At 51.1% G+C, this 14679-nt stretch overlaps 1 protein-coding gene across 1 annotated transcript; it reads right to left on the bottom strand.

Moving 5' to 3' along the window:
* Positions 1–10655: 10655 nt before the first annotated feature.
* On the bottom strand, positions 10656–11829 carry ID1 (inhibitor of DNA binding 1). The gene is made up of 2 exons (XM_005887917.3): positions 11296–11829; positions 10656–11115 (listed from the first exon to the last, which is right to left on the bottom strand). The coding sequence occupies exons 1-2, from the start codon at positions 11716–11718 to the stop codon at positions 11074–11076; spliced, it is 465 nt and encodes a 154-aa protein (XP_005887979.1). The 5' UTR covers positions 11719–11829; the 3' UTR covers positions 10656–11073.
* Positions 11830–14679: the final 2850 nt, after the last annotated feature.

The raw sequence follows: 14679 nt of genomic DNA, 5'->3' as shown, positions 1-14679 counted from the left end.
GGATTATACGTACATTCTCTGGCTCCACAGACCTGTTTTTCTGGTCCTCTGGTCAGAAATATAAAGTTCTCTCAGAATGCTAACCACCAGCACTGTCATACAATTCCTCACCGCTGGGCTTACCTTCGGAGCAAAGCACCAAAAAACCAAAAGACAAAAAAAATGAAGATTTGCCCCACACTATTTACACTCAGCGGTTCTTTTCCAAGTTCTTTTCTCCAGGGGTGGGTTTTCTCAGACTTTTCTCTCAAAGGCATTGGAACTGTAAAGCAGACTGGGGCTGCCCTGCAGCAGGGCCAGTTGAGAGCAATGATTAAACAAAAGTAATAACAAGGAGTTTCATTACACCCTCCAGCTTCTGGAGGCCCATTTTTCCTCTTCTCTGACCAGAGTGCTGGGCTTCTCTGTGGGAGTGTGTGCTGCCTGTATCAGATGTGGGGTTTTCTGATTTAAAGTATCCTGGGTCTAAGCAAGAAGATACAGGAAAAAAATTTACCAGGAAACTCACCTGGTAGTGAGTTTTCACTCACCTGCTTTGTGGGTTATTCTTCGGATTTTGACTTTTCACTCCAATCTGCTTTTATTTACTTTACCATGTTCTCTTAAGTAGTTGCTTTTTAAAAATTTGTCCAAAAAAAAAAAAAAAAAGAAAAAAATTTGTCCAGAGTTTTTAGTTGTAACCAGTGGGAGAGATGGGCTGTAGGAGGCTTATTTTAGCTTAGCCTTCATTCTCCCTCTTTATTTTAAGGTGTTTTTTTTCCCTTCCTTTTGAGGTAATTTTAGACTTACAGAAGTTGCAAAAATAGTACAGAGTTCCCGTATGTCCTTCTCCCAGCTTTCCCTTTTGTCAACGTCTTACATAATGATAGAACCCTTATCAGAACTAAGAAATTAACCTCGGTTCATTACTATTAACTAAAGTTATAACAACAGAAGTCATTTAGGTTTCATCCATTTGCCTGTTAATGTCCTTTTTCTGTCCTGGAATTCAGTGCAGGAAGAATCCCATTCAATTGTCGTGTCTCCTTAGTCCCCTCTGTGATCTGTGACAGTTCCTCCTCCCTTCCATCTCTTTTATGGTCTTAACACATCTGAAGAGTACTAGCCAGCTCTTTTATAGAATGTCCATCAGCGTGGGCTTCTCTGAGGTTTTCTCATGATCATATTGAGGTTATGCATTTTCAGGGGGGAAACACCAGAGAACTGACATATGCTTTCCTCTATGCACTGCCCTCCCCCAGGACTTCATGAGGTTGATATGTTTAACTGGTAATGTCACCTTGACCACTGTCTAGGGTAGTATCTGTTGGATTGATACTAAAATTAATATTTTACTCTTTGTAATTGTTAAATACATTAAGGGAGATACTCTGAAACTGTGAAAATATCCCATTTCTGCTTAAATTTGACCCATTAAATTTAGCATCCTTCAGTGGATCATTAGGGCTTCCCTTGTGGCTCAGATGGTAAAGAATCTGCTTACGTTACAGTCAGTACTTTAAGAAATTATAGTCATGATGATGACGGTGATGAAGTGGATCCCAGAAGAGTACTTGCCAGTCATGTACCTGGAACCCGCTTTTCCTCTTGGAATCCCAGCTTTCTTCTTCATAAAGTGAGATGATTATGAATCTGACCTCACTGGATTGTGGAGGCGTTGAAATGAGATCCTGGCAGCAAAACAGCCAGCTGAGGTGTCTTGGGATGGGGCTGACATCAGAGGACTGAACTGTGGGAGAGAGGGCTGTGAGTGCTCCTTGGGAGATGACAATATAGAGCAAGGAGGTGCTCTGCAGGCACAGGGCGGGAATGATCCTAAGAGAAATTCCTGGAATTGTCTGTGATCAATAAGCAGTTGAGGGTACTTGTTTCTGTAGGTCAGGTAGACAGCCTGAGGAGAGTTCCCAAACTGGACCAATTTCAGGAGGAGGTGACTTCAGATGAAGGAGGCTTGGAAGATATATTGGAAGGAACTTAAGCAAAGTCCAGAGGCTGGACCATAGAAGAGAGGTCAAGGTGGGTGAGCACTTAATGGAGAGGCCCTGATGCCCTAGTGGGCTTTGGTGACCAAAGCAACTCTCAGTACCCCCTTCCAGAGCTAGGAAGTGGGCTGCCAGGGGATGGTAGGAGCTTGGGTACCCCCTTCCCAATGCCAAGATATCCGTAGGATTGTCCCCAAAACCCCAGCCAGCAGGGTGAATGGAGCTCGAGCTGAGTGTACTGTGCATACATCTATTCATCCATGCTGTCATTTATTCAACAAGTATTTACTGAGCACCACTCTTTGCCAGGCTTTGTGCTGGACAATGGTCACACAGCAGAGAACAAAGCAGCCCATGGAACACCCATCCTAGAGAAAGGAGACACAATAAACAAGGAAACAAACACACAAGATTGCTCTGGTTTTATATTGTTTGGTAACAAATACTCCAAAACTTTGTGACTTAAAAACAATAGCCATTTTCTTACCTCTCACAGATTCTGTGGATCAGGAATTAAGCCACGACTTGGCTTGGCAACTGGGCAATTCTTCTGCTCCCTGTGGCATCATCAGTGGTCACTCAGTGGGACTCAGCTGACCGACAGATTAGTCCAGAGGATCCAAGACAGCTTCACACAGACCTGAATGACTGGCTGAGCTCAGCTAGAAGTGTCTTCAGGAGTACCTGCGCATGGCCTTGCCAGCTGGCCAGTCTCACGGCAGGCTTACCTGGCGGCTGCTCCCTCCAGAGTGAGCACTGCAGGAGAACCAGACAGAAGCTGGCCTTTCGTGATACAGCCGCTGAAGCCATGTAGCATTACTTCCTATAAAATGTTGGTCGAAACAGCCACAGCATCCCATCTGGAGTCACAGGGAGGGGACAGAGACCCACCTTTCGATGGAAGGAATAACAGTGACCATTTAAAAAAAATGCCACAAGGATAAGTTGTTCTCAGTGCAACAAGTCCAGAGAGGTTCAGCAACTTTCCCCAAGGACAGTTACGGATATGAACGGTGCTAGGAAGGAAACAAAAAACAGGGTGAAAGGCAGAGAATGAAAGGAGATGGTGGGAAACCAGGACCTGCTGTATAGCAGAGGGAACTATATTCAGTATCCTGTGATAAACCATATGGAAAAGGATATTAAAAAATGAATGTACATATGTGTGTGACTCAGTCACTTTGCTGTACAACCGATATTGGCACAACTTTGTAAATCAACTGTACTTCAATAAAAAAAAAAAAAAGGAGATGGTGGAAATTCCCTGGCAGTCCGATGATCAGGGCGCTGTACTTCCACTGCCAAGGGCCCGGCGGGTTCAGTCTCTGGTCAGGGAACAAAGATCCTGTAAGTGGAGCGGCCAAAAAACAGAAAGAAAGGAAGGAGGTGGTATGGTCAGGGAAGAAACGTCCTCTGAGGGACGTTTGGGCTGAGGCCTGAGTAACAAGAAGGCTTATTTGCAGGGCACAGAATTACAGGCAGCAGGCAAGCACATGCAAAGGCCTCCTAGATGGGGAAGAGTAACTGGAAGGTTACCAAGGTGACAGGGTGACTGTGAGGCGAGTGCAGGTGAGTAGCAGGGTGGATGCAGACAGGAGCCAGGCCTCACTGTGCCTTACGAGCCGTGGTACCAGGTTAGGATCTTATTTTAAGAGCAACTGGAAGGCACAGGAGACTTTTAAGCAGGGAAGTAACGTGTTCTGCCTACACTTTAGAATGATGTCTCTGCCTGCCATGTGGAGAATGGGTTTGGAGTTGGGGGCACAATGCTAGAAGCAGGGAAACCAATGAAGAGGTTACTGCAATGTCCAGGTGACAGATGATGGAAACCAGGGGGATGGGCAGAAGTGCAGGGATTGGGGATACATTCAGGAGTTAGAATTGGCAGTGCTTGGACATGGAGTAAATGTGTATATGCGTGTGTATCTGTGGAACAGTTTTCAAGGAGTATCCTTGTCTCTACTTTGTCCAGAATTCTAAAACCAGGCCAGAGGACAATTTTAAAGGTAAATGAATTTTGCTAATCCTCAAAATGGGAAGGAAATATGTTCTCCTCGCCCACGCCCAAAATTACTTCCTAAGTTGTGATCTTAGCCTGAGAGACCAAGGTCGGGGACTCTGGGCAAGTCACTTAAGGTCTCTGGGTTTTCCTTTTCTTATCTCTTACAGTGAGTGTGTTGGGTTAAGTGATAAGTAAGGGACCTCCAGGTCTGGACTCCTCTATTTAATCAGAATAGACTCCAGTCCAACCTAGCAGCATTTAAACTACACGCCCCGTGATGCAGCCATCTCACTGCTCCACACACAGCTTCCCTGGGAGACATGCACAAGGGCACTCAGAACAGTCCTGCTGATAACAGCAAAAACCATGAACCAACCCACAGGTCCATCAGTAGGGGACTGGGTACATAAGTCACATTACAGAGCACTGTATGCAGTGAGAAATGAGCGACCTCAGACCACACATCACTATGGATGGCGCTAATGAAATTTATGTTACCTGCGAAAAGCAAGTGCAGAAAACTGCACACAGTATGATCCCATGCATTTATTTTTTAGTATGATTCTATTTATATAAAATACAAATGATTAAATAACACAAAGTTCTGAATAGTGATAACATCTTACAAGGAGAGGGGGGATTCTACTCAGAAGGGCACGGAAAGATTTAATATTCTATTTCTTACGCAGGGTGGCTGGTACCTGTGTTTACTATTGTCTTTAAACTGTATGCATTTGTGATATGTACCCTTTTGTGTGTAAAATACATTTTGCAATTTTTTTAAAGGTCAAAAATTTGCCTAAAATCTCCTCCTCTTGTGGACGAGGTCACGAGGCTCGGAGGGGGCTGTCATACAGCAAACGAAGATGAGACAATAGGGGAAAGAGTAGCTAAGGCCCTGATCAGAGCAGGAGCTGAGGGTGGTGATTTTTTTGATTCGTCGCTGTATACACATATACAGACATACAGTCACGTACCAGATACAGAAATAACTCATCCAGGACACTCAGGGTCTTCCCTGGTGGCTCAGAAAGTAAAGAATCTGCCTGTAATACAGGACAACCACGTTGACTCCCTGGGTCGGGAAGATTCCCTGAAGAAGGAAATGGCAACCCACTCCAGTATTCTTTCCTGGAGAATCCCATGGACAGAGGAGCCTGGTGGGTTACAGCCCATGGGATCTGAGTCGGACACAGCTGAGAGACTTTTAAGACACTCACAGCCCTGGGTGCAGTTCCCAGACAGTCCACTAGAGGCCGCAAAGGCACCAGCCTTCGCCGCCCTCAGGAATAAGGCCTGATTTCTCGCGGGCGCTAGCGCAGTTCCAAATCTCCCGGAAGGGGGCGCCAGTGGTCCGAGGAAGGCTGGAGATCGGCAGGGCGCCCAGGTTCGCTGTGCACAGAGTGAACTCAGCTGCACTGGAGCGCACTGATCCACAAAGCTCTTCCCTGCCGCTCAGAGCTGGGGCGTCTCATGCTGAAAAAACGAACAGCTGAGTATATATGATTCTGCACCCCTTCCAGCAGCCCTATCTTCAAGCTTGAATCTTATACAGGGGAGACTAAGTGTCAAGGGGCCTAGACCTTTGCAATCTAGGCACATCTTGCACATTTTACAAAAATAGTGGCTCAGACCATAGTCTACCAGCTATGCAGGAGACCTGGGTTCAATCCCTGGGTCAGGAAGATCCCTAGAGAAGGGAATGGCTACCCATTCCAGTATTCTTACCTGGAGAACTCCATGACCAGAGAAGCCTGGACAGAGAAGTCCAAGAAGTCCATGGGGTGTCAAGAGTCTGAAACAATTGAGCAACTAATACTTACACTTTTTCACACACACACACACACGAAACCACCTCATTGCTGGAGATCTTTGGCTTGAAGTTTAAGCTTAAATTTTTTCAGGGTAAATCCACCTCTGATTATGCTTATGCATATTTATTTACTGTCTTCTTCTACTAGGAATGTATGTTTCAAGAGGGCATGGATTTTTATTTAAATTCTTAGCTTTTGCAACCCGCTCCTAGCATATGTAGAAATTTTGTAACTACAGTTGACCCTTTGAACAATGCATAGGTTAGGGACACTGACCCTATGCAGTGAAAACTTGCATAAAATTTATAGTCAGGCCATCTTATCCTGGGTTCTGATCCATGCTTCTGCATCAGTGGTTTCAGCCAACCCCACATCCATGTGGTCCTATGCATTTGTGTGTGTGTGTGCTCAGTTGGGTCCGACTCTTCACGACCCCATGCACTGTAGCCCACCAGGCTCCTCTGTCCATGGGGTTTCTCAGGCAAGAATACTGGAGTGGGTTGCCATGCTCTCCTCCAGGGGATCTTCCAGACCCAGGGATCAAACCTTCCTCTCCTGCACTGGCAGGCATGATTCTTTACCACTAGCGCCACCTGGGAAACCCAGTCCTACAGTATTTACTATTGAAAAACATCCACTTATAAGTGAACCCAGTGCAGTTCAAACCCATGTTGTTCAAGAGCCAATTGTGTTTGCTGAATGAACTAGTTAGGGCTGGTACAGTTTTCCAGGTAGGGGTGACTGAGGCCTGGCCTGGGTGGGGCTTGAGGAGTGGATGGGCCAAGGATGATGTCACTGAAACCTCAGAACAGTGGCTGTGACGACCCATTTTAAAGCTAAAGATGCTGAGGTCCAGGGAGGTGGCAAGTGTCCGTGAGATGTGGCACTGGGCCTAGAATCTGAGTCTGCCTTCCCTTGCCCGCTCTTGGCCTGCAGCCACCACCCTCCCCGTCAGCTAGCCCTTGCACAAGGCTCTGATGCAACCCTGTAAGGCCCATGGCGCCTCTCTTGGGGGCATCGCTGGGAAACTGATTTTGCAAGAGTTGGGTCAGGAAGCACCAGCCAGGGTGGGTCCCGGGAAGATAAGAACGGCCCACCCCCTTGTGTGCCTCCAGGCCTTTTGATTTCCTCTCTTCCCTTCCCTTCCCTTTCCCGGAAAGCAGAGCCCAGACCCTGGCCCGGCCATGACTCACCTCCTTTCCCTCTGGCAGCCAGGCTGGGCTCCCAGGCCCGCCTGTCATTGGAAAGCCTTGCAGCCTGTGACCTGGACAGTGGGGAGCCCTCCCTGGGCGCAGTCCCTGGGCCTCAATAAGAGTAGCTGGTATGAAGAAAGGTTTCACCCTTGAGTCTTAGTCTCAGGAGGCAATGGGGTGGGGGAAAGGGGCTCCAGGAGCACTCTGAGGTCTGGGTGACTCAGATCGGCAGGTGTAAGGTTGGTGTTTGCCCATGAAGTCCCCTTGCCCCTTGTGGAGAGGGGCTTGTGCACCCAGAGGTCAGAGCCTAGTGATCCCTCAGCCACAGGTGTCCCTCAAGCAGATGTAGCCACAGTTCAGTTGGTCTCTACCTGCTTCAAGACCTGTGCCCGCTGTGCCACCTGACGTCTCAGAGCCAGGTCACATGGGACCTGGCCTAGGACCTCTTAGAGGACAAGAGAGCCTGGGCGAGTTCTATCTTTCTAGGCTCTTGCTAAGATTTTTTAAAGTTAAGAAAAATGTAAATTGCAAAAATTGGGATATACATCGTGCCTTGCATTTTCCCAGTTTATGCATTTAAAACAAGCATACATAATGACCTGGTGTGATTTAAATTGGAAATAAGATGAAAAAGCTAGATTGGACCTCTTGTGGGAAGGTGCAACCCCTCAGAAGCTTAGTTTCCAGAAAGTTTAAGTCAGAGTTCCCACGTGGCCTTGTGTGGGTCACTTCACCTCTCCAAGGTCTCCCTTTTCTCATCTGAAAAGTAGGACTAGCAGTGGGTTTACACACCGAACGGGCTCATGAGCCAGTCCCCTTGGTGAGGGCTCAAACACTTTGCACAAACACGTAACCTAGAGTCTACACGGAGCCAGTCCAGGTGCCAAGCTTCCCATTTGCAGCCCTTCAATGGATCCCTGAGGCTGAGCTTCTGGAGCCCATTTCCCAGATGAGAAAGTGGAGGCTAAGACAGGCAAAGCCTCCAGGGAAGGGCCTCCCTTCCCAGCCTTCTCCTTCCCAGCCTGGGAAGCCTCCAGGCTGCTTCAGAGGCTGTGTTCTACCAGCCTGCCTACTAAAACGTTTATCTTCCCATTACTATTGTGCTGCTGTCGTTGCTATTATTAAAATGAGCATATGATAGCACTGCCCCCATACAGCTGTGAGTAGGCTTAACCAAATTAATTTTAAGAGTTTAGTATAGTACCCGGCACATAATAAGCGCTCTAGAAGTGTCTGTTAAAGAAAAAAGAAAAAAAATCCTTTAGGTCTTGGGGCCCACAGTCTTGGAGAGGCAAGGTCCAGTGTGCAAGGAACTTTGTCCCGGTTTTTCTCTGCGGCCTTCCCCCCACCCAGCTCCTGCCGCGCCCGGTCCAACACAGTTAAGGAGTTAATGATTTCCCAAGCGGCGGCCCAAAAGGAGCAGGGTCTTGTGTGCAGCACACACGCACGCACACACGTGCACACACACCCTCTAGCTCTCACAACCCCCCACCCCGCGGCGGCCCCGTTCCCCCCTCGCCCCCTCCCTGCGCGGGGCCCGAGCCTCTTATGCAAGCCGCCGGCGCCCGCCCGTTCCCAGGCCCGGCTGCAGCTGCGGGCGGAGGGGCAGGGCGGGGGCGGCGCGCTGTTTGTCTAGCGCGGCCGTGCCAAAGGCGGCGGGCCCCAGACAGCCAGGCGCCTCCGTACACCTGGGGATGCTCAGGTTAAATAGCTCCGCATTCCTCGGGCCCAGCTGATGGAAACGCTCCCAGGCCGCCGCCGAGCCGGCCTCCAGATGGGCTGGGCCTGGGCCAAAGGGGAAAAGAGGGAAACGTGGAAGCCAGAGTGTGCCTGCACTGGGGAGGAGGTGGCCCGCCTACCCCCGGCTCGGCACAGCCCCTTCCTCCCCTGGAAAAGGGCCCTGCCGTGAGCGGGTCCTCGCGGGGACACGCCCACGGCCCGGTGGGTGGGCGGCTGGGAAGGGGGCTCGAGGGAGGGAGTGCACACGTGTGACTCTGAGGACACTCCAAGGACGTACAGGCGACAATTAATAATGATAATTTATAGCTATCAAACACTGCGTGCTAAGTGCTCTATTTCATTTATTCTCTACAGCAGTTCTGTGAAGTTGATGCTGTCAAACAGCAGCCCGTGGTGAGCTGAGGGGGCAGTAGCAAAGCACACGATTTACCTTCAAATACTGTTCCCTTTGATAAAGTCTAGAATGTGCTCTGGGAGGAGGTGGTACCTGGCTTAGTGTTAGTGCTCAATAGGCAGTCTTCATTGTTATTGTTATTCGCAATCCTGCTGTTAGCTCCACAAGGATCCACAAAATCCTTTATGTAAACGGCTGGGCGTACAGTCAGGCTCATGGTGCTAGGTGCTATTTATTTTATTGACAAAACATATTAACAGTCCTTGCCCTCTCTGGGACAGGTTCTTTGCCCTTTCTGGGGCTGTTTCTCCCTGTGTAATGCCTGGCAGCTGCCTGGTAGGGGTACTGACTGTTGGTGTCCCCACGGGTCTAACAATTGCCCAGAAAGTTGGTACTTAAACTTCTGAGGAAGCGTTTGCCTATGAAAAGCTCCCCCTCACCGCTATCCCCAGATCAGCAGAGACCCAGGAATGCCAGCCGATCTACAGAACACATTTAGACACCCCATGCGGTTCTTCAGTCCCCGGACGCTCACACCCAACCATCAAGCCGGATCCAGGCAGAGGTGCCACCATGCATTCCAGCAGAGCCCACAAGCCCAAACAGCTGGAGTTGGCTCACTTATCTGCAGAACACATGCGCTCACATTTGCCCTTCTGCACACATCCCCACGTGTATCTTCATCCACACCCCCAAGCCTGCACACCAACAGATGACCCAGCCCCACAGGGTAACTACCAGTTCACTCATGTCACACAGGCCCAGACACTCATGTGCACTCCCCCGTGAGTACAAACCCACACACATGTCCAGGCAGATAGGCCCTTGCCAACGACACCATTTTCTGGCTCAGGAGCTGTGGACTTACTCGCCCACTCCTCCTCAGAGCCCACACAGGAGCCCTGGGCTGCTGGCACAGCCTGGCCAGGGTGAGGGGGCAGAGTCCAGACCGGAGAGCAGGTGGCCCAGCAGCTGTGACTGGTCTGGTTCTGCCAACTTGCTCACCCACTTGGACAAAGCTGAAGCCCTGGGGCAGCCTGCTGGGATCCAGGGTTTGGTGGCCCAGGGGGGAGGCGCCTCCTCCTGGGGAATGGGGCAAGTTGGAAGTCTTGTCCCCGACAAGCTGAGGTTCTCACTATCTCCATTTAAGCCAACATGCAGGTCCAGTGACCTGGTTCTCCCAAGTAACCGACTTGTTGATACTCTTCAACCCAAAGGGGGCCTTGGCAGGTTGATCTGCATTTGACAACCTCCCCAGGTGACCCAGATGGCCCCAGGACCACTTTGAGAAACCCTAAAAGTCTGAAGGATTTAATTTTATGACACTGGGGAGCGGGGAAATAGCCAGGGATGGGGCGGGGTGGGGGGGAAGAATAGATTTTAAAGACACCGGAAACACTCATTTCAGGTCGGTAAAAGCGACGGTCCAGATGTGGCCTTCCCGTCCCCTCCCCCAGCAGCAGCTGTGAAAAGGGTCAGGGGTCACCGCCAGCCCAGGTCCCTCCCATCAATCCAAGAAGTCACTGCAGCTTTATCACCATCTAAAGTATTTGTTTAATAACAACAACCAAAAAAGAAAACACCCCACAGAACTATTGTAAAACAATATTCTCAGTCGGTGATCATTGTAATATACAATACAAAGCAATTAATTTCCTCAGAAATCTGAGAAGCACCAAACGTGACCATTTTTTAAATGTCCGCTTTTCAAAAAATAGAAACACACGAGGGGGACTCCCCCACGTCTCTGGTGGCTGGTGGGTGAGGAGGGAGGGTCAGCCTGCCCTGTCAGTCCCCCAGACCCGGGCTGGATCCTGCAAGCGCCCCGGTGGCCGCCAATCGTTCTTGTTCCTCCCCAGCTCCGGCGAGGCGCCTGGAAGGACCAGAGAGCACTTATTCCTCTCGCCCCCTGGAGGGCTGGGGTCTGCCGGCTCCCAAGGGCGGCGCTTCAGCGACACAGGATACGATCGTCCGCTGGAACACACGCCGCCTGTGAAAAGAGAGAGAAGAGTTGTTGTCGTTTTTTTAACTATCTATTTGGGCATCCTTGAGCACCTAGGTGCCCGAAAGGATGGGGCGAATATAGGGTCAAGCACTCCCTCCCGCTCTGAGCCTCAAGTGTCCCCTTCCGTAGAAGAAAAGTGATCTCCTACTCCAACTCGGACCTCACCTCTGCCGCCAGGGCGCCGATTTCGCCGTTGAGAGTGCTGAGCGGAGCCCGGGCGGGGAGCCCCCGGCCCCCGGGGGTCCCGACGTGGGATTCCGAGTTGAGCTCCAACTCCAGATCCCAGATGTAGTCGATGACGTGCTGGAGGATCTCCACCCTGCTCACCTTGCGGTTCTGGGGCAGGGTGGGCACCAGCTCCTTGAGGCGCGAGTAGCAGCCGTTCATGTCGTAGAGTAGCACGTTCACCGGCTGCTCCTCCAGCAGGGCCGGCAGGCGCGCCCCGGGGCCGCCCGCGCAGCGCGAGATGGCCACGCTCTGCTCGGACAGGCAGCGCACCACCTCGCCCGCGCCGCCCGCCGCCTTGCCGGCCTTCAGCGCGCAGCTGGGGCCCGCGGCGGCCGCGGCACTGCCACTGGCGACCTTCATGATGCCGGCGTCGGGAGAAAACGAAGCGGACGGAGGAGGAAGAGGACGCCGGTAGTGGGGAAAAAAAGCCGCGGACGCGAAAAAGACTGCAGTGCAAAAGCGCAACTCGAGTTCCCCAACCCGACTTTTATAAAGATACCGCGCGCCTCCCCGCCCCTTGCTGGGGGGGCGGGCTCAGATGTTCAAAAACAGCCAATGGAAGGCTTAAGGGCGTGGCCTGGAGGGCTTCTGCGTCCCGCCTCCAGCTCCCCTAGAGCACCCTCACCCGCGTGGAAAAGCGACTTGAGTCGCAAGAACAGAGAGAGTGGGAGGCGGGGGACAAGATGGCTAGTGGAGGCGAGGGCTGCCCAGAAGGCGAAACCGGTTATTACTGATCACGAAAAGATTCCAAGAATCAGTTTTCTCAGGGATATGTTTTCATTTCTCCAGCCCCATTTTACAGATGAGGGAAACTGAGGTCCCGATGGAGAAGCAGCCTGGGCTTCTGGACCCTATTGGAAGATTACCTCTGGGACTCTGATCTTCCCAATATTTGAGCTGATATTTAAAGCTGGCCGTCTACACTCTGCCCACCCCCGGGAGGGGTTGGGGGCGTTCTCCTTTCCCAATTCCCAGAGAACGCTGCTGGTGACTGTTCCTGGGACCGGGCAGTCTTACCCAGGCACCTCAGGATGGAAGCAATTAATTCTGGAAAATCTTCCTCTACTACTGGAAGCTTGGGCCCCTGGGACCTGAGCAAGAAAAAGGCACCCAGAGTGGGCTGTCTTCCCTGATTTCTCCCCTGAATTTGCAGCCCCAAATCTGCATCATTAAGTGATTAATTTTCCCCCCCCTTTTTGGTTTTTTTCCCCCAAAGACCGCTGGGATCAGGGTCTCCCTCCCACGGCGCGGCAGCTGCGGAGCTCTCGTCGTCCCCCTCCCACTCTTCCCCAACCCCCCACTCCCGGGGCTGCTCTGTGTCAGCGTCTGAACAAGCTGCTCAGACCGTTAGACGCCAGGCCCGTGACGTCACCCATTCATAAAACCCGGACGGGCTGTCAGGCTGGCGCCTTGAGGGCGGTCGCCATGGAGACGGCAAACCGGGCCTCAGAGCTCCCTAGCTACCCCCAGCCCGGCCAGTCACCTGCAGACCTCGGGTGGGAAGCCTGGGAATGCGCTCCTCGCGGGCGCGGTCGCTGAGCAAGGGTCACCTTACCTCCCGGCCCCACACCTGGGAATCTCTCCACCAGGCCCACAGCTCGGGCCGCTTGAGAGGTTTCTTCACCACCCCTCTTTCCACCTCTCTAGTTCCCCGCTCCCGCCTGGGGAAAGACTTCGGATTCCAACTTTGCTGCTGGGTGAATTTAGCTGAGTAACCCTCTCCGGCCCTCTCTGAGCCCTAATGTCTGCCTGGTATTTCGGTAATGATAAAGGTGATGAATTATTCCGTTCGTAAGAATAATATTCCCTTCCAGCCAGGCACTGGGTGAAGAGTTTGCTTTATCAAACTTACCCGATCCCGGCATCTTTATGTTGTTGTTGCTAAGTCGTGTCGGACTCTTTGTGACCCCATGAGCTGTAGCCCGCCAGGCTCCTCTGCCCATGGGGTTTCTCAGGCAAGAATACTGGAGTGGATTGCCATTTCCTTCTCCAGAGGATCTTCTCCATCCAGGGATGGAACTGGGGTTTCCTGCATGGCAGGCGGATTCTTTATGGCTGAGCTACCAGAGACACCTTTGGTTTCTTTATACAAAGAAGGAAACTGAGCTCAAAAAGCTTCCCAGGACCCTGAGCTGTTGTAATGGCTGCATTATGATAACAAAGGCACTTGATTGCCATGCAGTGCTTTCCTGCCAGGGTAGGCAGTCGGCCTCAAGAACCGTGAGTAGGCTAGAGGAGGAGAAACTGAGGCTTAGAATAGCCCTCCTAAGTCACACAGCATTAGCCAGGCTAAAATACTGTGCTCACAAAGGAGAGGATGATGTTATGGCCCCTTCTCCCCCTGCAATTAATTCACTAAGTATCAGCAAGTTTTCTCTTCCCACTGTTTTGGGGGGAGGGGCCGATAAACCAGCTCCCTGCCTCCACATCTGGAAACCAGGAAAACTGATCCCCGAGACCAGCTTCAAAGGAGAGAGATCACTAATTAATTAACTGGACCCCTCCATCCATCCCCTTAACACCCCACCACCACCACCACCACCGCCAAACTCTCCCAACTCCCTAGGTCTTGTTTGTGTGTGTGCGCTCAGTGATTCAGTCCTATCTGACTGTTTGTGACCCCACAGACTGTAGCCGACCAGGCTCCTCTGTCCATGGGGTTTTCTGGGCAAGAATACTGGACCTGGTTGCCATTTCCTACTCCAGGGCACCTTCCCCAACCCGGGGATCAAACTGTGTCTCCTGCATTGGCAGGCAGATTCTTTATCACTGTGCCACCTGGAACCCCCTCTAATGATTGGAGAGAACATTTTGCTATGCAAAAGAATTGCTAAAGAATTGGAAGGACCAACCAGAGGAAATTAGAATATTTATTCATTCAGTTCAGGTCAGTCGTTCAGTCGTGTCCGACTCTTTGCGACCCCACGAATTGCAGCACGCCAGGCCTCCCTGTCCACCACCAAGTCCCGGAGTTTACCCAAACTCAAGTGCATCGAGTCGGTGATGCCATCCCACCATCTCATCCTCTGTGGTCCCCTTCTCCTCCTGCCCCCAATCCCTCGAAGCATCAGGGTCTTTCCCAATGAGTCAACTCTTCACATGAGGTGGGCAGAGTACTGGAGTTTCAGCTTCAGCATCAGTCCTTCCATTGAACACCCAGGACTGATCTCCTTTAGGATGGACTGGTTGGATCTCCTTGCTGTCCAAGGGACTCTCAAGAGTCTTCTCCAACACCACAGTTCAAAAGCATTAATTCTTTAGTGCTAAGCTTTCTTCACAGTCTAACTCTCACATCCATACATGACCACTGGAAAAACCATA

The sequence above is a fragment of the Bos mutus genome, chromosome 13, assembly GCF_027580195.1.
Source record: "Bos mutus isolate GX-2022 chromosome 13, NWIPB_WYAK_1.1, whole genome shotgun sequence".
Lineage (NCBI taxonomy): Eukaryota > Metazoa > Chordata > Mammalia > Artiodactyla > Bovidae > Bos > Bos mutus.
This window is presented reverse-complemented; position numbering and strand designations above follow the sequence as displayed.

What these genes read in the sequence shown, in the direction of transcription:
- ID1 (XM_005887917.3), bottom strand. Translation starts at nt 11,718, where the DNA reads ATGAAGGTCGCCAGTGGCAGTGCCGCGGCCGCCGCGGGCCCCAGCTGC. An exon ending in TCGGCGCCCTGGCGGCAGAG is followed by an intron (nt 11,116 to 11,295) that starts GTGAGGTCCGAG and finishes CTCTTTTCACAG; the next exon opens with GCGGCGTGTGTTCCAGCGGA.